Raw genomic sequence first — 23,320 nt, 5'->3', positions numbered from 1 at the left:
TCTATGTCATTGCATCAGGAGCTATATTAAAACAACTTGTATTGAGCTTAAGGAGTGAAATTAGTTATGACCGAATAATAGAGAAAAGACTGTAATAAATCTTTGCAAAGCATTTACTACTGTGATTTCTTATAAATTGAATATGTATCATGTTTAAACTATGTTGGGATACGACATGCAACTCAATTCTCATACCACTTGCCTGTGTAAAATCTCAGCGCATAAATTAAAATACTTTTATTTGTTTATTTCTTTCCCATGTGCACATGCGTAGAATGTGGTGCATCAGTCAAGAATCTCTATACTCAGTACAGCAAAGATAACATTCGACTAACTACATGTGTAAATTAGGATAGTGTGTCTTTTTAATACTTTATAAGCTGACTTTTCTTGCACATAACATAGGAACAATGCAATCAGTTTGCAGATAAATACATTGAACATGATTTTGTCATTATATTCATTGACATGCTGCTTCATAAACCACAAGTCTATCGACATTTGCTATTTAACAGAATAACCAGACAAGAAGGAGTAGAAGTAGCGTTTAAAAATATATTATTATCTTTATTGTATTAAAAACACATTTTTTTAATTAGCCACATGTTATTCGATTTGCCATTCTGCTCATCTTATTTGAAGTGTGTAATGTATTAAACAAGAAAAAAAAAGAAAAACATACACACAGAAAAAGCTAACACTTTTTTATTTCTTAGATATCAAATGGTTTCGCTTGGAAAGATATTATACAGAATATGATCCAAGGTTTATTGAACAATCGCTACCTTATCAATACTTGTATATCTTAGCTTTATGTATTTTTGGTGAGCGAATAAGAAAAAAAGGAGTTAAAAACTTTCATTCATAATAAATTCTAGAATTTATTGTATTTCACTGCTGTGTACATGTAGTAATAAAGCTACGTTCTTTTTGGAGTCAACAGAAAAGACAGATCAGGTATGCAAACAATAGGACTATGAGACGAAACATGAATTGAACCATGAATAAAGGTATAATTATGTATCCATGGCATTGATTATATCAAGTTTTGGGAAGATGCTGCTGATCTTGATGGTCATTTGGGATTATAGACAACTTGAATATTCATGGCTTGTTGGTACTATTGTGTTGGCATCCAACATAGAAGCGTTATCAGGTAACCATTATCACTTGTATCTATGCTATTAATTATTCATGATTTTTAATCTAGTTTACTTGAACGTGTCTTATGTTCAAGCATTTCTTATTATTGGCATTGGAATATTAGGAAAAATAGGCGCTCAATTTTTATTCTTGTACATTACTTATTTCAACAATAGCTTAGAAAGTGTTTATTGCATCATGAAATCACGATGGATGAGCATATAAAATAAATAAAAAAAGGATTAATTCAAATTGATGGATTTGAACTCATAGTCAACAAATGAGCCGTGAAAGGTAATCGCAGTAAACTGTCCAATCTTGAAACGTGCCAATTCTTTCATGTCCATCGCATTTAAAATGACAAGGTAGCAGCATTCGGTGTGATTGGCAAGACTAAGCAGCACACCATCATCTTCACTTTTGGCCTGGGGATGAGGTACAAAAATGGGTTCGGAATAGGCATAACCTGATTCTTGATGCTGAATAACAGATTGATTGGAGACATCCACCTTGGCCAATCCAGTTGATCTCTTGTCGTCAAGGACCCTGCAGCCATAAACAAATTTATACGGCTTTCCAATCAGCTCTTGATGAAACCGAGGGAATTCGATGTTTTCAGCCAGAGTATGGGCAAAGACAGCCGTACGTTGGTTCAAGTTGAGGGTGTGTCTCGTGAGATGACCAAAGCTGACTTGCTGAGCGGGTGGGAACGTGAAGCCATGGAACTTGGTTCTCTTGAGCGAGAGGTCATCTTGTAAAAACGTACCCCCAAAGTTTTGTACTTGATAGATAATATCTCCATCGGAAAAGGCAGATGAATCTAAGTGAAGAAGGAGCTCTCCATCTAAAGAGACCTCCTCGAATGCATTGGCCACATGGAACGTATAAAAGGCAGGTGCAGGAATGGACGCAACCAGTCCACCTTCATTTCGATGAATGACGTGGAAATACAACGGAGCTTGGTCTATCCAGTGCATGCTTGAAAGTACAGCACCTTGGAGAAGTGAGTTCAGACCTTGATCTCCGTAAACCAAGGGAGACTCTGGAATGATGACATAATTCTTGGTCAAGTAAAACGAATGGATGTAGCTTGCTCGGAACTCTGAGTGATCACCTTTTCGGTGGGTGATTTCGGCCAAAAGGGTAGTTTGGCCTTCTTTTGAAGTCTTGAAGACAGTCATTTTAGATTTAGGAAAAAGGTGCAGTGAAAAGTTGAATATTTCATTTGTTTCAGGATCAAATTGATGATGAGCAGCAGAAAAGGGGCCATTCAAGTGAGGATCATAATTCTTGTAAGAGAAAATAATCTCGGGCACTTTTCATAAAGTTTGTTCTTTAGCTGTTGATGTGTTTCTTTTTATTTTATTTTACCTAATGTTTCAGCATGAAGCTTTTGAAGTACATTTGCATCCGTCTTGGCTACTAGCGATTTCTTGGATAGGTCATTATTCATACTGACTCTAGCAGGAAGTGTATAGTTGGGTGTTACCGTGACTCCAACTGATCTTCCATCAGGTTTGGTAAGATGAATTGGTTTGGGACGAAGAACGAGATTATTCAGCCGTACGATCCAGTTGATGAGCCAAGTCAAAAAGGACACTTCTGGGACATGGCCAAAAAAGACGAGACCCTTATCCGCGCCAGAACTGATCTCTTTCTCAAGTGACTTTGCGGTATGACGAGAATTATAAGTTACAGTTTGAGTGGAACCGTTGAGCTGAAAGCGGTGCACCATGGGTAATCCATCGAATGCATGACGAATGGTATACGTGATACCATTCTTTTGCTTAATGTTAAACACACCGGGACCCACGCGGTACATGACACCATTCAACCAAGAAGGCAATTGGCCACTCACCTTCTCGAGCGTAATGCGATCTTGACACTCGGGTGTATTGCCAAGCATGACTGGTTTTTGCATGGATTGAATCTTTTTATAAACATGATTATAGTTTGAATAAAGCAAATAAAAAACATAACCCAAAGGTCCCAAAACAATAGAAGCCACCAACAGCATGAACTTTAGTTTTTATGATGCAAAGAAAAAAAGAAAAAAAAGGGGGAGCAGAGGATCTGCTTTATTTCATTGTTTTCTTCTGACTGCCATTTCCTTTTTTAATCTTTTTTGGCCGAAGCCGGGATGAACCAAAAGTCGCTTTTCCTGCAAGTTTCTTTCAGAGTAAAATGGCTCTTGATAGTCTTTTGCTTGAAACTAACAGTATTTCGCATCCAGATCAAGCATGTCTATTGATGGCATCAGTCTTTTAAAAAAAAAGCTAAAAAAGGAAAGGTCACATAGGACAAAAAAAAAGTCAAGCGAAAGGAGATGATACTTTAAATGAGGTACAAATGAATAAGATGATTACATCATGTAAAAATAAGCTTTTTTCTAAGCCATAGAAATGATCCTATTTTATTTAAATGTGTGATAAATCAAGATGATGCTATGGAGATGTAACTGTGATATGAGGAAGGGGGTTTATTTGGGTTTCAAAGTCTTGTTTACCAATGGACAAAAGGACACCACCTCCACGGCCCCAAGCTATCCGAGATCCTGAAAAGAGAGCTGTGAAAGGATACGCAAAGGGCTCATCCTTGGTTGAAAATAAACAGAAATAGCCATTACATGAGAACGCGTTTTATTTTACTATTCAAAAAGTCTGTGAAATTGTAAAGGTATGAAGACTCGTATCTTGTGTAAGTTCTTTTTTGAAATTAAACCATGTCATGTTATACTTGTATAAACCCAACCTCCTTTTTGACTCTTGGTCATGAACTCGCACGTACGTATACTTCTTTACTTAAAATATAATGAATGTGTAATAAAAAATTTGTCATTTTTTGTTTGTAATCAAAGGATAAACTATTTACCTAAAGTTATAACGCTTTTTTTTCTTCACTCAGACAAATCTCTACTTGGGCTACCAAATAAAATCAACTGCTTACTATCTCATTGATGATTAAAGTAGACCTTCTATCAAGATATGTGTCAGTATGAATCAAATGATTAATATTAAGCTTTATTTTTGGACCCTTTCTGTTTATATGCAAATTCTTTTTGTTCTTTAAACTATTTAAATATTTCATATTATCATTGTATACGTGATATGTTATCAATCTAGCAATACCTTGTATTTTAATAGATTCTGTCTTGGAAAGAGCTTTCCTGACAAAATCGGTTTAAAAACAGTTCCAGGACAAAGTCCATATGCTTTCTGTACTGACCTTGTTTCTTTTTAAAAACTCAAATTCAATCGTTTGTTTTAATGACAGAAAACATGAGATTTCATTCAGTGAAAAACGGTTTGTAATTACATTTTATACAAGTATAATGATATGTAGTTTATTATATAATAAATCATAAAAATATACAAGCAAGAATGAATAGGATCTTCAGGTGTCAATGTCAATGTCAACACAACAGATTTGAATCTACGCTTCGATCGATTAGGTACAGTCAGAGAGATTGTTACACAAAAAGGGATATTTTATATTATAAATGACGAAAGACCATTTTCATGTTGATGTCAATTGACCCCGCTGTTCCCTGGATATCTAGAGCTTGCGAGAAAAATAAAGAAGAGTTACACTGATTGTATTTTCAACATATGAGAGGGTATATTCCAATAATAAATGATGCGTATATATAATAATGATTGTATGAATACAGTAACGAGAGCGATGATGTACTGAAAAAGATTTGTAAAAAATACTCAATTATTTCCATTCGCATAACAGCACCAAAATTCATGACTATCATAATTCAGTGACCCTTTTATTTTAATTTGTTTTAATGTGTTACCTAAATTGAGATACATCCACACCACAACTTGAGCAAAATGAGCTTGCGGTATGTGTTGTTGGTAGTGAAAAAGATGTGTTTGTGGTAAGAGTAGTGAACTTCATTAGAGAAAGAGAGAAAAAGGGGAAAGAAGAAGGTTTTTTTATATCTTTTTCAAATCCTAACGTCATTTATTGTATTGCAAAAGAAGAAAATCATAGTGTCATCATTACAAATTAGGAAAGCAAGTGTGACTCTATTAAATCATCTGGTCGTTTGTAAAAATCCGTTTCATGATTTCCTTGTCCTTTTTTTCCCTTTGTTTGTCGACCTCTTCTGCTCCTCCAGTCTTTTTCAACTTCTTTAAGCAAACAAAGTCAGTCAACTCTCTCTCGAACGTATCAATACTCTTTGACAACGCCTTGGATCTCATCTTCTCCGCTTGATCTAGCGCTCTCAATCGCCGATCATGGTCCACGTGAATCGCGCTCACTTCCTTCATGACGCTCGCCATGCCTTCAAAGCCCTCGGCTGCCGGTACCTTGAATCCAGTCTGACCTTCTTGTTGTTTTTTACGTTCATGAATCTCTGATATTTGTGAAGCTTGATCGAGTACATAAACAATCGCTCGATGATCCTCCTTGAGATCACCTAAAAGACCTTCTTGGTCTTTGAGGAATTGCTGTTCCTGTACAATCTTTTGAAGCTCAGACTCCCACATCTGTTTCCAGATCGGTTTCAGTGTCCTTATCCGTGACCTTAATTCGTCCATTTCCTTCTGGAGCCTTTGTGATTCACTCATGCAGTGATTCAATCGACTCTTGGATGGACGACATCTCTTTTGAGTGATGTCTTGTTTTAGTTGATCAACGTCGTCTTGAAGAGCTTCCAGTCGTTGGGTGATCAAATAGGCCGCAGTCTGTGTGATCTCTTTAGCTTCTTCGATCTCGATGCGTGGATTGACCCTGTCTCGTAAGCCTTGGATGATCTGGTTAGTTTCTTGTCTATAGGTTTCATGTGTTTGTCTAAGGACATTCAACTCTTTTCTTAGTGTCTCTGTCTCTTGATTGTCATTCACTTGACCTTTAACTCTTTGCACCTCTTGTCTTTCCCAACCACTTAATGCTTGCCGAATGGCTTCTTCAAGGGTTGGCTTCATTTCGTTCATTAGCATCTGTAGCTCAGTCGTGCTGGATATGTCTGTAGAGAAATGAGTTGCCTTGACAACGAGAGAGTTGTCTTTACTGATTTACCTTTTATAGAAAGTATTGAATAAGGTTGAATATCAGACACACTTTCCAATTCATATTCAATATTGGAATGCGTATCCAAAATATACACGACTGATTCAGGTACCACATCAAAATGATAATCAAATAGCTGTCGAATACTGGACAGGCTCAGCTCTTGTTCTTTTACGATCACCTTCTTGACTCTTTCCTTTCTTTTAAGATATAATTCCAATACATTGCTTTCTGCTTATACGTGACCCTTTGTCTAGTTTAAAACATATTCTTACCATCTTGTTTTCTTTTCTTTTACCTTGATTTATGTTTTCTACAGTCATTTGATTCCTATTGCTCCTTACCGAAGACCTTTCTACCAGGTTGTCTTGAGAGGCCAATGTTTCCATGGCTTGTTTTGTTGAAGGATCGTTTAGGTCGATTTGAGATGCAGCAGGGGAAAGCATCTTGGGTTCAGCTTGTTCACGTAGTGAAATCTGTTTTTGTTTGATACTCTGGAGCAGATTGAGAATAGACTTCTTGATCAAAGGTAACTGTTCCTCTAATGCCTCTGAAGAAGGTGTGTTGCTCAAAATGGATTTTAAGCAGTCATGTAAATCATCTGGTAAATGATGCATGTCCCTATCCTGTTGATCAGGATTTGTTATGTTTCATCATCGTTTTATAGTTACCCCATGGGTAAAAGCATACGCTCAAACACACGAGCTATTTGAGTGAAATAGGTCTGTAATGAGTTGTATTCTCTATAGACATCCTCTGTTGATGCCTCGCCTATAGACCAAGAAGTCAGTGATTCCAACAGTTTCTTGGTCGCTTGAAGTAATTGAGATACATCCTGTTCAATCTCAGTCACCTAACATGTATTCATTTAATAACGAAAGCAATCAAAAACATTTATTTACAAGTGAGGATGACATGATAACAATAAAACAAAAGAAGAAGAGTGAAAAATGAAGGACATCAATAAAAGTCAACAAGCAGAGAGAGTGAGAGACAAAGAGATAAAAAAAAAAGGGGGAAATAAAAGCCTAAACATTCCACAGATAAGTAAAAGGTTTATTTTAGAATAGTAAATGTGGATCTTTTATATACAACACTTTGGCATTGCTTAAAAAGTCTTATTTCATTACTAGTTGAACAGTGATAGGTTGTGCTAAGGGAGATATTAATAAATATAAAATGGCTTAAACATTCAATTTACTTTGCGGTAATCAAAAGAGAATATGTACCATTGGTCACATCATTTGGAATAGTCCATGTGCCTTGTATCTCCTTATTGTTACCATCATGGTAATACAGTGAAGGAAATTCTTGAATGGTTTGGTTCTTGTTGACGCTTCTTAAACTAACATGAGTATTCCATATTTTGGACATGCCCATTGACTGAACTATATAAAGTTAACAAATTTTATTATAAACTTTTATAAAAGAGCTTACTATTATAATATATATTTATTGTTTCATTTGTATGATAAACAGTATCATCTTTTGGTTTAACCAAGTTTACTTGGTCAGCATGTACCAAACAAAACAATAACAAGAATGAGAGTAAAGATAAAGCGCAATTCATAAAAAAAGATGTTAAAGGATAAATATGGGCTTACTACTTTTATATTCTTTACTATATGCTTCTTGATTGGGTTTTCATTATTCGAACTCTATTTTTTTTTTTTCATTATAAGCAGTGTAATTTGTACTCTGGTACTGCCTTTTTTCTTTTCTTTGTATGAATGTTATTGATTCTCGGGCTGTATTTGAAAAATAATTCAACACTCGACTTAAATTTTTACGCCATAAAACTACAACAGCTATTGCTCAATTTCGACGCTTTTATCATCAAGTAATGCACGTAGACTCCAATAGTCTTCAGAGACTAGCAAACCATTTTTATCCACAGAGGAAGTTAATTCTCTTCTCTCAACATTTAGTAATGAGCTTTAGCACTTAATATGTCCAAAATGTAATTAGCAAGGTCACTTTCGACGACACAGTTCCACTAGATTAGACCCATTATAGATCTTATTCCGCTGTGTTAGTTGTAGTAAATGCTTCCAAACAACATCATTGAAGCATATGATTCAAAATTCATGCCAAGAACGACTATATATTCAGTCTCCGACAAATCAAAGAACAGACTAGATTTTTCCAAGAAATTAACAATATGTATACATCAACAATCAATTATAGCCAAGATGACTTATGAACCCTTCTTGATACAATTAAGCATTTGATTCAATAGGTTCAACAATCAGAAGCAGAAATAATAATCTTTGCTCTTAAACTGATAAACTCCAACAATAACTTTACAACAAATCTAAGCTGCGAATCCCTTTCCCGGTTTAAATCAATAGCCTCCTTTGGCGAAAATCTGAAGCTGCATAGCAAAGGATTCATATTGAATCCATTCCCTGGCACGAACCTGCCAAGATTCAGAGTATACTGTTTTCAGGAATAAATGTCGCGCTAACTTGTCACTTTTATATACAAATAAGAGCTGTAAAATGCGACATTATTTTCTGAAAATAGCGCGATTTAACGTCTTTTAATATTATTTTTTCATAGATCATTAAACAACTATTTCAAGTGTTTTATCAAAGTCATATTGTTTCATTTCTATTGCGCAGTATGCAGAATTTACTCATCCTTTTTTTTAAATAAACATTGGATTCTATACCACCAGTTTCATCAAATTATTTCATTTTATGTACAAGATGACAATAAAAAACGTCTACAGCTTGAAACAATTTTCTTTGAATCGCACTATCGACTGCCTTACTATGCACCGACGCTTATTTATGCTTGATACTATAAAAGATCCATTGTCACTCCTTATTTATGCTGTCCTGCTACGTCCTTTGGTGTCCTCTGGGGGGGCACTCTCTCCTGATCACAGCGATGGCTGATCATATGCTACATACTGAATGAACTAGACCGGCCGCACCATGGCAGATTGATCCCCACCAAACACCCACTTGGTCAGAAGCTTCTTATAGCCTCAGCCAATTTCTCCAACTTTTCTTTGGTGGCTCCACTCATTCCTTTCCCTTTTACATTTTCTGCTCTTGATCCAAAAGGGATTTTTAATTAATCCTAACAAGTTGGATTGGTCTGGCCGGACGTTTATGTAATTTTATTATGCACTCAATTGCACCTTAAATAAAGATTATGTGTAAACAATTCTTTTTTATGAGTGAAAATTTTAATGTTTATTAAAACTCACCAAAGAGTATAAGGGATCAAAGGGGATGCAAGTGTATGAAACAGTGATAAAAATATAAATAATATTAATAAATAACTGTAAGCAGGCAGTTTCAATAGCTCTTTCTGGCTTTAGTTGATAGCAACCTCATCCAGGACAGAAGTCTATTCAAAGAATTGTTGTTAGTGGGCTTTCCATATGAATCGGATGACTGTAACAAAAAAAACCATAGAATGTAAACTTGTTATAATAATGTAAGATGTAATACTTGGACAGCCCAAGTGTAGATAAGTCCTGGAATATTGAGCTGTAGCTAGGATCGTTAGGGTTTGACAAGTATTTCTTGAAAATCATTTCCCACAAGTCTTGTTTTTGAATGCAAGTAAAGAGAATAGGCTGCTCTGTTTCTAGTAATTTACACAGTTGATAATATTCGTTTTCTACATGTGTTGGAATTATTCTATGCAAATTGGATCGGGACTCTTCTTTGCATTTTCTTTCTTTGAGCTCCAATCTTCATCAATTGTTTATTATATGTTCACTCTCTCACTATTTTTATTTCTTATTTACTGTATTCTACGGTACTTACACTTCAGATCCTCGCATTTGGTATTTGTTATGTTTAGTCATCAATCATACTAAATAACCTATTTTGATTATATTGATATGATAGAATGAGTAAATGAGATATTTAGTAATAATAGGGTAAAAGGTAGATAAATGAAATAAAGCACATTATTTGATACACTTAATTATCAATAACAAATAAAATTGGTATTCTTAGACATACTTTTTTAAACATGCTTGGAATAAAAGTAACGTTGGCATTTTTAAATTGAATAGCGTTTATCGGGCAGAGCTACTTCATAATTTTTTGTGCAGTGTCTTTTTGTAAATGTCTTGAAAACTATCAATAAATAAGATAAATAAAACCATGTCATTATTCATGTGTTAGTAAAGAAATAAATTCGTATATGTCATAAATGAAGTCCAGTCTTATTACAGTCGTTCCAACGCTAAAGGGCGGGTTTTTAAAAAAATGCGGCTAATAAAATTTCCCAAAGGGTGGTTTTAATTTTTCCAAAAGGCGGCTTTGATTCATCCAATGAGCGGTTTAATTTTTCCCAATGGCCGGTTTTTATTTTTTCAAAGGGCGGGGGGTTTTTTTTATGTATTGTTTGTTATAGAGTCTAGGTTGAAAAATGGCAATAATAACAGACTTTACATTGTAGACATGTTTCATTGGTGTAGTCCGATTGCTTACGATGTATGTTACTGATTTCTAGGCTGAGCTTATTCCATATGATGCTTATTAATGTTTGCTGAGACAAGAGCTTCATTGTTAATGTTAGCTATGTATAATGCTATGTGTGTCCATATACCACAGTTGATATAAGGAAGTAAGCGGATGTTGATTGGGTGTGTGAGGGTCTTAGTATCGGCATTGATTAATGATATGGGTCAATAGTTACATAAGTCTTTGAGACTGTCCCTCTTTGGGAGTAGGAACATGCATGCATAGAGACAACTGGCTATCTTTATTGGCATAACCGAAGACAAAAAGGGCAAAAGTGACTGAATTATCATGGCTCAGGATGACGGACAATCTATTATTATTACTGGTTACATTGAGACATCAATACAAAATGAATAAAAACAATAAAAAGCTTAAAGTACTCATTTGATAGAAAAAATATTGCTTTATTTACATTAACTTGGTATACTATTTCTTTATTGGTTTTTTTTATGTTCTTGACTTCCAAAGGTTTTTAGGAGGAGGAGGGATACGAGACTTGTTGCTGCGTGGCGGGCTCCATGTTCCTCTAATGGACTCTTGCTTTTCAGTTAACTCTGAGGGCTGTACTTGCCCCATTTTTCTTTTTTTGATTTTTTTTCATTTTTTTGGTTGACTAAATGCTCATTGTAGGTATTGCTTTTTGAGACACAGTCGTCCCGGAAACACAATAAATGCAATGCTAAATCCAAGTATAAGGTAAGACTTGCCAACGATTTTGAGATGGTGTGGCAATGCAATTCTTTAGTTACATACAAGCCAGGTTCTTCAAGAGTTGTGTTAAGGAAATGAATTCCAAGACCAGATACTTGTAAGGAGTTGACAGAACTCAACAAAGCACCATCTAATAGGTAGTTATCAATGATAACTTTGTTTTCGATTGATATTTTGAAACGATCGAAGATGAACTTTGCGTTGCCAGCATTTTCTTCTGCTGCTTCTAGAACGGCGACGTCGTGTTCAGCGTTATATCTTTGCTTCATTTTATCGTTGGCTACTCTTAAATCAACCTTAAGAGCTGTTTCGGATACTGTGTCATTCAAGGTAAGGTTGGTGTCACCCCTAAGAAGAAAAAGTAAGTTTCAAAAAAAAAAGAAAAAAGAAAAGCTTACCATTTCAATCGTAGCTCTGAATCCTGAAACAGTCTTTCAGTGATCGGCCCCCAGAATTTAACAACAAAGTCCCATTCAGAACTATCGATGGCTGTATCAAACAAGCCTGGATTGTATCGAATGATTGATAGGACTTGCATAACGAAAAAAATACAGAAGGCAATATCGGCATGTTTTGGGCTGAACACAGGGTCGTAGTGCTTTTCCAGTTTTTTAGCCTCTTTGTACATTTTCACCCAATTGTTATCAAACGTCTTGTTCTGTCGGTATGCTTGAAATACTGGTTGTAAAATAGATCTGATTCTACCATATTCAGTGGTGTTGTATCCAACTGGTCGATATTGTTTTCTTAATTCAAGCCATTCTTGATTTGTAAATAACTTGGATTGACAATCAGGGAAATTAAAGCTAACATCCAAAATGGAATTGAGACCTAAAGATACTACGCCTTTTTCATTTATCTCTAAAGAATGATATTTTTCACGATACTCAAGAGCCTTTCTTTTTATAACAGTAGCAACAGAATTGTCTTCTTTTTCTATATTTTGTTGTTCAGAGCCAGGAGCAGAGTCAAGAGCAGAACGGGCTACATCGTTATTAAGCTCAACCAATTGCTCTTTCATGTCCAGAGATCTCAATTTTGAATTATATTCAAACTGATAAGCAACGAACTGTCTGTCATAAATTACACCTCTTCTTATCGAATCTTGTGCATCTTCTTCAAGTTGTTCAAGCTGGTTATTTTCGTTGTTAGGCATAGTTAAGATCAAAAAAGTTGAAACGCGAAAATAGGGTAGAATCGAATTGGAGGTATCACACGTCTCCTAAAATGAGTAGCAGTCAATAAATTTGGCTTTTTCACTCTGTTCTTGCATTACACGTATTTCATTCTCCACCCAAAGAGATCCTGTTTAGTTCGTTGGATAAAGAAAATCCAACTTACCAGTCAGACATTAGAAAGGCTCATTCTTGTTACTTGGTTACAGAAAACACTAGTTAGATGACACACTAGTTAAGCAACATGAAGCTATTCCTACTCTAGTGGCATGTAACCTTCGCTTCGCTGCGGGGATGCCGACCTATGCTTACAGGGAATCTATATTTGTTGGTAGATGAAGAATGTTTTTCCGAAAAAAAGGCTTATCCACCACAATCAAAGTTGAAAAATAACTTGGGGGATTTTTTTTTTGTTTGGATGAAAATTTTAATATCTTATTTTATTTAATGCCTTATTTTATTCTACAGTTGAGTGTTGAATTTACAAAAATGGGTCTGATACTTATCTTTCATTTGTTGAACAAATTGAAGGGCGTGTTTATATTTTTCATGCATTATTGTTGCTTCTTCTTCAGTTATATACGTAGATAGCCTTAATAAATCAGAATTAGCATACTTCAGTGTCGAACTAATATCCATGCAGTGTTTGGCGATTTCTTTTTATCTGTTAACCACAGAGGTGGTAACTGTTTCGAATGAATTGTTGTGAGATATATCTTGACCAGTTACATTGTGAAGGATGGGAGTTGTCGAAGAAGGAAAATGCAACGAGAAATTAGTATGTAATTTCAACAAATACATATGCTTACATGGTTGGCGACTTTTTTCAAGGCCGTAACAGGTACAAGACATGATCAAACTGTCTTCAGTAACTTCAATTGAGTAACCAACTGAAGCACCTTCGACAAATGAACATACCATATACCTGCACTTACCAGAATTTTCCAATGTAATGGGCCCTGTTATCATATCACTTCTAACCTCCTCATCTACTTCTTCTGCTTCTAACTCACGCAACCTTTGCTGCTTAAAAAAAGGAGACATTGCATCATTTCCTTGGACTACTCTTTCAAATTCTTGGTTGAGGTAGTACTCAACGTCGTTAACCAGAACGAAAACAAGTTTGTCAAGACGCTTGTTTCGTACTCTACCAAGAAACACAGTCTTCAGTTGGCTGTGCCAAGGTTCGATGTAGTTGTTGGTCGGCATATGGGAATACTGACGGTCCTTAAAGGATCTGCTCCAAACCTTCACCTTATCCTCGGTACACTAACTACAGGTAAAGTAATCCATAAACTTACTTTAATCAGCGTACTCCAGTTCGAATGCAGTAATCATTTGAAGGAACTGGTCCTTGTCTTCCTCATACACAATTTTCTGAAGACAACGCATCATCTCACCACGAAGATTACGGTTTTCACCAGGAGTGTTACAGGAACAGACACTAAAGCAAGATGCTTATTCCAAGCTTGAGTGACATGGAAGACACAAAACTGGATCTTTGTGCGATTAGGATTAAATATTCTGGTAATGGCGTTAACCTCAGACTGATAACAATCGATGGTAAATTGTTCGGGATCAACCAAAAGACCAGAATTTCTCAAATGTTGAAGCCATTCAACAATAGAACCCGTGCTACGATCGTTGGTAACCATATAAGCAACAGGCCATCCTCTACCAATACTATCATCACGGATGATCAATGTGTAGAGAATATCGGACAAATTGCTGGAGATACCGTGAGCAACATCCAAACAGAGAGCCTTCGGATTCTTCATACGAATTTGTTGATCTGAAGAGACAAATCCACATGCAAACAAAGAGGAGTCTTGAGAGTAAGACAACCTCCCAGTAAAACAATGAAAGCCTTCTTCGGGAAGCTTCTGATCCATCCAAATCTTGAAAGACTCCATATGATTTTTGTGGAAATGATACAGTTCTTTATCGACCTAAGGTAAAAGTGAAACAGTTAATATCAATTATATCAAATATATTTGACTAAACATACCTTGTTCATGATGTTTCAGATATCATGATAGTTTACCTTACGGTGAGACTTGCGTCCGAAAGTGTCGGCAGCCTTCAACGTATCAATTCTTATCTGACGAGGAGTCTTGGAAGAAGTTTGAAGTTGTTGCAGAATCTCGTGCAAACGATTTCTAGGCAGACGAAGGGTTCGAATATCATCCAAAAAGTCGCCAGGAACATGGTTTATATGGTCTTTTTCGATGACAAATTCGTAGTATTGAGGATAAGCATAGTAGCCTCTAACACGAAGTGTGCACTTACAATCCACCTTCTTGGACTTTTTTGGACAGGGCGGTCCATGGCAACAGACTTGTAAGTTCCTGCACGATGACAGCAATATTGCTGCGAAAAGCAAAGGGAGATGTTTCTGGCTTTAGCTTCTATAGCAGTGAGATCACCCTTCTGCTTATCTGAGTTGAGAATTCTCCAGTCATAAGCACACGCTTCGTTGATCTCGGCCAAGCATTCCTTCCAAGCAGTAGAGTCGACCTTGATGATGACACCTGTAGCCAATTGCATAACACCATCCAAAGATGAAGGCGTTAAAGCTTCGTGAATGGTGGCTAAAGTGTAAATGGTGTTGTTGTTGGATGACATGTTACTAAAAGTATGCTAACGTATATAGCTTTATTGAATAAAGAATAAAAAAAAAACGCGTTTGAAAGTTTTTTGAAAGTTTATTACCAAAAGAGGTTACAAATGAAGAACAGCCTCTCACCAGAAAAACATTCTTCATCTACCAACAAGTATAAAAATTTGCGTACAGGGATATCCAGCTCAAACCATAGACTTATTTACATAGTCACGTGATCTGACAGTTTAAAATTCGATTTTTCATTGTATTACACTTTATTTGGAAATTAAATCGTTCAAATAATTATCCTATTTTTTCCATACAGTATTGCGTCACTCAAAGAGAATGAAAAAAAAAATATTTTTGTTCGTGTCATTTTTCTGATGGAATGTCTTTGATTCCTTCTATCATGCTTTAGTCTTGACCGGACTTCCAGTTGCACAGAGAGACTGAGCCTACTTACGAGTGCTCTAGGAGTCGACTAAGTAGGTAGTAATGATAGTACTATGGAATCTTTGGCACATCTGATGTTGGAATGAACCAATGCTATTATTATCTGATTGTACTGGTCAGTACAAGAAGATATGAAAACCTGCTCTTCATGTGGGAAGTGTGGTGTACTAGGTATCAGCGCTTACCCGATAGTAACATTCGGTCTCATTATTGCCTACGGTGACATTAGTTGACGTGTAAGTACGATACTTCAAAATTGACTGAAGCCCTGACTCTCTATTTACTTCGGACAATTCGCAATATTTTCACTCTATGTGCTATACATTTGCTTGAGATCTCAATTATCTTGACAGTACCCTTCAAAACTTCAATTTCTTTTTTCTATTGTGTCTCAAAAAGCAATACCTACAATGAGCATTTAGTCAACCAAAAAAATGAAAAAAAATCAAAAAAAGAAAAATGGGGCAAGTACAGCCCTCAGAGTTAACTGAAAAGCAAGAGTCCATTAGAGGAACATGGAGCCCGCCACGCAGCAACAAGTCTCGTATCCCTCCTCCTCCTAAAAACCTTTGGAAGTCAAGAACATAAAAAAAACCAATAAAGAAATAGTATACCAAGTTAATGTAAATAAAGCAATATTTTTTCTATCAAATGAGTACTTTAAGCTTTTTATTGTTTTTATTCATTTTGTATTGATGTCTCAATGTAACCAGTAATAATAATAGATTGTCCGTCATCCTGAGCCATGATAATTCAGTCACTTTTGCCCTTTTTGTCTTCGGTTATGCCAATAAAGATAGCCAGTTGTCTCTATGCATGCATGTTCCTACTCCCAAAGAGGGACAGTCTCAAAGACTTATGTAACTATTGACCCATATCATTAATCAATGCCGATACTAAGACCCTCACACACCCAATCAACATCCGCTTACTTCCTTATATCAACTGTGGTATATGGACACACATAGCATTATACATAGCTAACATTAACAATGAAGCTCTTGTCTCAGCAAACATTAATAAGCATCATATGGAATAAGCTCAGCCTAGAAATCAGTAACATACATCGTAAGCAATCGGACTACACCAATGAAACATGTCTACAATGTAAAGTCTGTTATTATTGCCATTTTTCAACCTAGACTCTATAACAAACAATACATAAAAAAAACCCCCCGCCCTTTGAAAAAATAAAAACCGGCCATTGGGAAAAATTAAACCGCTCATTGGATGAATCAAAGCCGCCTTTTGGAAAAATTAAAACCACCCTTTGGGAAATTTTATTAGCCGCATTTTTTTAAAAACCCGCCCTTTAGCGTTGGAACGACTGTAATGGAATAGTTTATCTCTTCTGCTTACTTTAACAAGTTCATATTCATAGTTAAGTAAATTGAGGTCCCTAAGCTAAAAAATAAAATAAAGGTTGCCTCTACATAATTAGTCAATCTATATTTATCGTATCAACTCTCAGTAAACACATTTGATTGACACTTAAATAGAGAGCTTATACAGTAGATTCATTTACTGCCACATCATATAAAACAAATCTACATAACAAAAAAATACCCCTTGAGAACATACAAACCATCCTTAAGCTCGAACCCACCCGTTGAAAAAATAGTAACAGCATATTAAAAAGTCTTTTCCGTCTTCTGTTTTCAAAACCAGCTATTGGTGTTGTTACCGCTGTGTGTTCTGATGAGTTTTAATAAGTAAAATTTTCATTCACAAAAAAAAAAGTTTGGGTTCTAACGGATCGGACTTTTACAAATTGTTTTCATTGTCCCTATTTGTTCCTTTTCTGGTTGTCCTTATTTGTTCTTTTTATGATTGTTCCTTTAAAAGGTACATGCCCAATAAAATGTCATTTTAATCCAAAAAAAGAAAAAAAAATATTCTACTAAAATAAAAAGAAATGAAAGTTGTTATTAGAGGAAGATCTTTGTAATTAAAGACTCATGTTACACTGTTTTGCATTTAAAAACCAAGATTTTGGAAAATAAAAAAAAAAGGTTTTAACCAATCAAAACCACTTCAATTTTATCCATCATTCTGAACAATAGGCTGAAACAACCAAAGGGCTTGATTGGGTTTGAACGCATGTTCTGCAAAACTAGTTGTCATTTTGTATTGAACACCTTCGAGACAAGACATCATTGCATCCAGACGACCAGTAAAGATTGACTCTTTTGGTAACGCTTTTGCATCATCATTTGTGGTCCCTGTCCACCGGAAATGCACATTGTTTTCTGGATCATCAAGTAAAGGCTGGAATGCAGAGGCAAGGTATCGAGTACACAGTTCCTGTTCCTTGATTTCCGCGGATATCCCTTCCTCTGGCAATTTGTCGATCCTTCATTATAAAAAAATGAATGAGTGATTAAAATTCTGGTTTACATATCTGTACACCTACAGTCTGGCAATAGATATGAGGATTTTTCTGTTATGGTTGATGCACTCTTGTCCATAATCCATAATACAAGATAGGCGGATATTTTCGCGAATCCAAACTCAAATGGTCGAGAAAAGATAGTTGGGGCCAAGAGAGGCTTACTTTACGGAACTAACTCAAGTCAATTTTTACTGTTCGTCAAAGATATAGCGGCTGTACTGAATAAATTCGGTTTACATAATATGTATATTGTGATGAACAATGCTGCAATTCTCGAAGCGCCTAAAGGTCTTCAAACAATCTGTGATCATGGACATACTACCTTATTCTTACGCCCCCCTTACTCGCCAATGTTGAGCCCTATTAAAGAGTGCTGATCAAAAACCAAGAAGCTCGCAAGACGCCTCTAACAAAGAACGAAATTATGGCTGACTGTATTGAAGATACAGCAAAAACAGTTACAGTGGAAAACTATAGACTGTAGATCTGTCACTCTTACAAAATTTTTATAGTGCTTAGACTAAGCATTATAACAATAAATTTGGTATCTTTTGCACTAGAAATATTTTAAATCCTTATTTTTTTTTAGTTTGATGAATGACAAAAAAAAATAATACTTGGACCACTTTACAAAAAATTGAATGGTAACAGAAAGTTTTGGATGTACTGCGGAATGACTAAAAAACTTGAATTTTAAACGCAAATCATTGTACATAATTAAGCTTCAATTTCTTTCTAATTGGCCACAACGAATTCTCTTTTTCTATCAACCACTTTCAAAACCCAGAAACGACAGTTTTTTTTTTTCTTGTCTTGGTATTTCCGATAAGATTAGATCAAGTCCTTTTCTATTTAGAAAGAAGTCACAATTAGTACGAGTATCAAATAAACAGACTTGAAGAAGGATTCAATTAGAAAAAAAAGCTGAAATGAGCATCAAACAAGCTACTCATCTCGCATTGGCTCTTTCTTTCTCTTTTTTTTACTTGATTTTCACCATTCAGACCAAAATAAAGTGTGTCATTTTTCTCACGGCTGAAGACCAATCAAATTGCATAATGGAATTTCACGGACCGAATTCAGATGCCTCTGCATGGACCTGTTTGACAGATGATAAGAATGGAATGGGTATACGTTATGAAATGAATTAAAAACTTGCTCAAGTCATTATAAAAGTAGATGGCATATTGAGAAATGGGTTTAATATGCAAAAAATAGCTTTTAAACCAAAAAAATATTATTTTATTGTATGCACATTGACTTGTGCGCACATTCAATTTGGTTTGTCGAGAAAATTTGTGTGACATGATGTGGAGTAGCAGTCTTCGGATTTCAAACGAAACACTCCAAACAAAAAAAAGTGGACTTTAAACCTTCTTTTCTATAAAAGATCGCTTTGTTCTTTGTTTTTCTTTTTTTTTTTCTTTTTTTTTTCTGTATTATCAACAACAACAAAAAAATGGCTCAAAGTCTTGTTACTCCTTCTCTTGCCCACTTCAAGTTGCCTCAAATTGAAAATGAGCCTATGGTAAGCTTATAATTTGGAGAATGAAAAAGAAGGATGCATTAATAACAATTACCTTAGCTCAACTACGTCCCTGGTTCACCCGAAAGAGCCAAGCTTGAAGCTGCTGTTAAGGAGATGATGTCTCAAGGACCTGTTGAAGTCCCTGTTGTCATTAATGGAGAAAAGATCTATTCCGGCAAGACTGCTGATCAATTGAACCCTTCTGACCACAAGCAAGTCGTTGCCAAGTACCACCAAGCTGATGCTGTCTACACTCAAAAGGCCATCGATGGTGCTTTGGCCGCTAAGGCTCAATGGGAATCCCTTCCTTTCAATGATCGTATCGCTGTCTTTTTGAAGGCTGCTGATTTATTATCTACTAAATACAGGTAAGAATAGAAATAAGATGGATAAAGAAAAAGAGACTGACGGGTATATAGATACAAGGTCATGGCTGCTACCATGCTCGGTCAAGGTAAGAACATCTGGCAAGCCGAAATTGATGCTGCTGCTGAACTTTGTGATTTCTGGCGTTTCAACTGCAAGTACGCTGAAGAAATCTATTCTCAACAACCTCCCAAGAACGCTCCTGGTAACTGGAACCGTACCGAATTCCGTGCCCTCGAAGGTTTCGTCTTGGCCATTTCCCCTTTCAACTTCACTGCCATCGGTGGTAACTTGCCTAGTGCTCCTGCCTTGATGGGTAACGTCGTTCTCTGGAAGCCCTCTCCTAGCGCTGTTCTTTCCAACTACCTCGTCTATGAGATCTTGGTCGAAGCCGGTCTTCCTGCTGGTGTCATCCAATTTGTCCCTGGTGATGCTGTCGAGATCTGTGGTCATGCTATTGCCACTCCCGATTTCTCTTCACTTCACTTCACTGGTTCCACACACGTCTTCCGCAAGTTGTGGAAGGATATCGGTAACAACATTGACAAGTACAAGAGCTACCCTCGTATCGTGGGTGAAACTGGTGGTAAGAACTACCACTTGCTCCACCCTGGTCTTGATGAAGCTGGTGTTCACCACGCTGCTTTGCAAACCATCCGTGCTGCCTTTGAATACCAAGGTCAAAAGTGTTCTGCCTGTTCTCGTGCCTATGTGCCCGCTTCCCTCTTTGCTCAATTCAAGAAGGTCATTACTGAAGAACACGCCAAGATCACTCAAGGTCCCGTTCATGAATATCAACACTTTGCTGGTCCTGTCATCAACAAGTTTGCTTTTGACAAGATCAAGTCCTACATTGATCATGCTGCTGCTGATGAACACTGTGAAATCATTGCTGGTGGTAAATACGATGACTCTGTCGGTTACTTTGTTCAACCTACTGTCATTGTCACTCAAGACAAGTTCACAAAGACCTTGACCGAAGAAATCTTTGGTCCTGTTGTCACCATCTATGTCTATGAAGATGCCAAGTTCGAAGAGACCTGTAAGCTCGTCGGTGAAACCACCGAATATGGTTTGACCGGTGCTCTCTTTGCCAAAGACCGTGCTTCTATCGTTGCCGGTTCCAACTTGTTGCGTAACACTGCTGGTAACTTTTACATCAACGACAAGTGTACTGGTGCTGTCGTCGGTCAACAACCTTTCGGTGGTGGACGTGCTTCTGGTACCAACGATAAGGCCGGTTCTTGGTCTCTCTTGGTTCGTTTCGTCTCTACTCGTTCCATCAAGGAAAACTTTGTTCCTATCGAATCTTTCGCTTACCCCTCTAATGCTATCTAAATCATTTAAACTCTTTTTCTCATTGCACATATTTTAAAAAGAATGTATTATAAATTATAATAAAACATGCTTATTGTTTTGTCGTATTAATCTTGGATTTTTTTTTTAAAAAAAAAAGCTTTTTATTGTTGTATAAAATATATGTACAAAACATGAATTACTCTATTTATTTGGCAGCCTTTGCTTTCTTGATGGCCTTTCTCTTGTTTTCTAATTTGGCCTTTTCGTCTTCCTTTTGTTGAATACCATACTTCATCTTTGTATAAAGTTTCTTTTGTTTGCTGGTCATCATCACAGTTGCCATTTCCTTTACTTCTTCTTCTTCCATTTCGGCAGCTGTGCGTTTCTTTGGTTTAGCTTCTTCTTCTTCGACTTCTTCGACTTCTTCTTCAGCATCACTTTCAACACCCGTCTTGGGAATGTAATCACCAGCCTTAGCCTCTACGAAGGGTGACAAGTGAGCGGGTAATTCAGCTCCTGGTTCATACAAGCTAGGCTTAATGATCTTTCTGGCATTGATACAGTCAGCCACCCACTGAGGTTGAACATATTTACGGGACAAGATACGGTTACGAACCGAGGGACGATCTGTGATTTGATATCCAATGCTTTCATCTGATTCAGCAAAGGGTGGGTTGACACCGACTGAAGGATCCCAACTGACCTGTCCACCGCAAGATCGAATCATGAATTCAAGTGCATAACGAGGTGTCTCACGAGACAAAAAGAACTTTTGTCCTTCAAACAGACGTCCTAATTCAGCGGCTTCATGGGAAGCAGCCTGAATCTTTTTCAGTGTATCGTCTTCTTCATCTTGAGCAGCAGATTTGAATTCATCCAATTCCTCTTCCTCCTCTTCCTCTTGCTGGTGTCTGTTACCCTTGGGCATATGTTCATCTAAATGGAAGCCGCCTGTTTCATCCACCTTGGGAGGGTAGGTCATGTTGAGTTCAGTATACAACTTGAAATTCACAAATCCAACCAAAGTTCGATAGAATTCTAAAAAGGTCAGCATCACACGGAAATCGACATCGGTAGGAATGTTTTGAGAGAACTGATAGGGCACGACCCAAGTGATCGTCTGTCCCTTGATCTCGGCTTGGTAATAGATTCCTTTGATAGAAAAGAAGACACGACGCAGGCTCTTGCTTTTCACCACATAGGCTTGAAACTCGGCAATCAACTGCTGACAGTCAGCGACGACATCAGCCTTGATCTTGTTATCGGCAGGCAGCATGGCAAATAAAAAGAGCATCGAGAGCGCATCATCCAGGTCACGGAGAGCGTCAATGAAGGAAGGGTATCGCTCTTTGACAATGTGATCCAAGCTGTAGACCGGTTTGTTGTTTTCTTCTAACGATTTGGCAGCGGCAAATTCGCCCTTGTGAAGCACCTTGTTGAGTCGCTTGGTGAATGCCTTGTGCTCACGAAACTTGATCAGGAGAGGTTCGTGCAAGAGGTACTTGATGTCTTTCACATAGTAAAATGTGGCAGGTGCTGTGCTACCCTTGTTGGCTTTCTTTTTGTTTTTGGGTTCACGAGGGTAGATTCCCTTCAGGATACAAAGACGTCTATCTTATCCATAAGTAAAAAGAGATTACAGATCTTTTAATATATACCTGAAATCAGCAAGAGAGATCTGAAGTTTATTTAAAGCTTGTTGTCTTGTAATAAAATTGGCAGCAGCACCCTTGGTTCCTTTCTTTATAAGCTTTCCCATTTTAAGGTTTTGTAATAAAAAAAAAAAAAAAAAAAAAAAAAAAGAGAAAAAATGTCAATTTGCTTGAGAGGTCTCTTTCTGTGACGGTTCATGTGGCTTGGTCCAAGGTTTGCTGCTGAATTTCTAGAATTGTTTAAAGTCGCTTTCCATCAAAATAGCACATGTTCAGGAGGAAAAGATGACAAAAGATCTCTTTTTCAAGGCTCAGAGACTAAGAAAGAGAGACTTGTCAGGTTTATGTCTTATCTTTTCTATCTATTTCAATCGAACAACACTTGAAGTGTTCTGGGCATAACAAGGCGTTTACATGGTTTAGTTGCGCATTCATCTTTCTTGAGTTCCAGAATACAAAGGGATCCTGCTTTAGTATT

The 23,320-nt window shown here is 36.7% G+C and overlaps 7 protein-coding genes across 7 annotated transcripts; 1 reads left to right on the top strand and 6 right to left on the bottom strand.

Annotated features, from left to right (window-relative positions):
- Positions 1-1,385: 1,385 nt before the first annotated feature.
- RO3G_01507 (uncharacterized protein) lies at positions 1,386-3,160 on the bottom strand (the record flags this gene model as incomplete). Its single annotated transcript, XM_067656098.1, has 2 exons — positions 1,386-2,458; positions 2,515-3,160. 2 exons carry the CDS (start codon positions 3,158-3,160, stop codon positions 1,386-1,388), a joined length of 1,719 nt encoding a protein of 572 aa, XP_067512199.1.
- A 2,023-nt stretch (positions 3,161-5,183) lies between these two features.
- RO3G_01506 (uncharacterized protein) lies at positions 5,184-6,785 on the bottom strand (the record flags this gene model as incomplete). Its single annotated transcript, XM_067656097.1, has 3 exons — positions 5,184-6,124; positions 6,178-6,364; positions 6,444-6,785. 3 exons carry the CDS (start codon positions 6,783-6,785, stop codon positions 5,184-5,186), a joined length of 1,470 nt encoding a protein of 489 aa, XP_067512198.1.
- Positions 6,786-11,111: 4,326 nt separating this feature from the next.
- On the bottom strand, positions 11,112-12,531 carry RO3G_01505 (uncharacterized protein; the record flags this gene model as incomplete). The annotated part of the gene is made up of 3 exons (XM_067656096.1): positions 11,112-11,225; positions 11,414-11,723; positions 11,774-12,531. The coding sequence occupies 3 exons, from the start codon at positions 12,529-12,531 to the stop codon at positions 11,112-11,114; spliced, it is 1,182 nt and encodes a 393-aa protein (XP_067512197.1).
- Positions 12,532-13,210: 679 nt separating this feature from the next.
- Positions 13,211-15,175, bottom strand: RO3G_01504 (uncharacterized protein; the record flags this gene model as incomplete). Its single annotated transcript, XM_067656095.1, has 4 exons — positions 13,211-13,819; positions 13,984-14,499; positions 14,595-14,663; positions 14,840-15,175. 4 exons carry the CDS (start codon positions 15,173-15,175, stop codon positions 13,211-13,213), a joined length of 1,530 nt encoding a protein of 509 aa, XP_067512196.1.
- A 2,470-nt stretch (positions 15,176-17,645) lies between these two features.
- RO3G_01503 (uncharacterized protein) lies at positions 17,646-18,080 on the bottom strand (the record flags this gene model as incomplete). Its single annotated transcript, XM_067656094.1, has 2 exons — positions 17,646-17,958; positions 18,019-18,080. The coding sequence occupies 2 exons, from the start codon at positions 18,078-18,080 to the stop codon at positions 17,646-17,648; spliced, it is 375 nt and encodes a 124-aa protein (XP_067512195.1).
- A 1,376-nt stretch (positions 18,081-19,456) lies between these two features.
- Positions 19,457-21,229, top strand: RO3G_01502 (1-pyrroline-5-carboxylate dehydrogenase; the record flags this gene model as incomplete). The annotated part of the gene is made up of 3 exons (XM_067656093.1): positions 19,457-19,525; positions 19,583-19,893; positions 19,945-21,229. The coding sequence occupies 3 exons, from the start codon at positions 19,457-19,459 to the stop codon at positions 21,227-21,229; spliced, it is 1,665 nt and encodes a 554-aa protein (XP_067512194.1).
- A 441-nt stretch (positions 21,230-21,670) lies between these two features.
- On the bottom strand, positions 21,671-22,949 carry RO3G_01501 (uncharacterized protein; the record flags this gene model as incomplete). Its single annotated transcript, XM_067656092.1, has 3 exons — positions 21,671-21,720; positions 21,785-22,800; positions 22,849-22,949. The coding sequence occupies 3 exons, from the start codon at positions 22,947-22,949 to the stop codon at positions 21,671-21,673; spliced, it is 1,167 nt and encodes a 388-aa protein (XP_067512193.1).
- Between the last annotated feature and the right edge of the window lie 371 nt (positions 22,950-23,320).

The sequence above is a fragment of the Rhizopus delemar genome, genomic scaffold (genome assembly GCF_000149305.1).
Source record: "Rhizopus delemar RA 99-880 supercont3.1 genomic scaffold, whole genome shotgun sequence".
In the NCBI taxonomy this organism is placed as follows: domain Eukaryota; kingdom Fungi; phylum Mucoromycota; class Mucoromycetes; order Mucorales; family Rhizopodaceae; genus Rhizopus; species Rhizopus delemar.
Note: the sequence above shows the minus strand (reverse complement) of the source record. Positions and strands in the feature narration are given on the sequence as shown.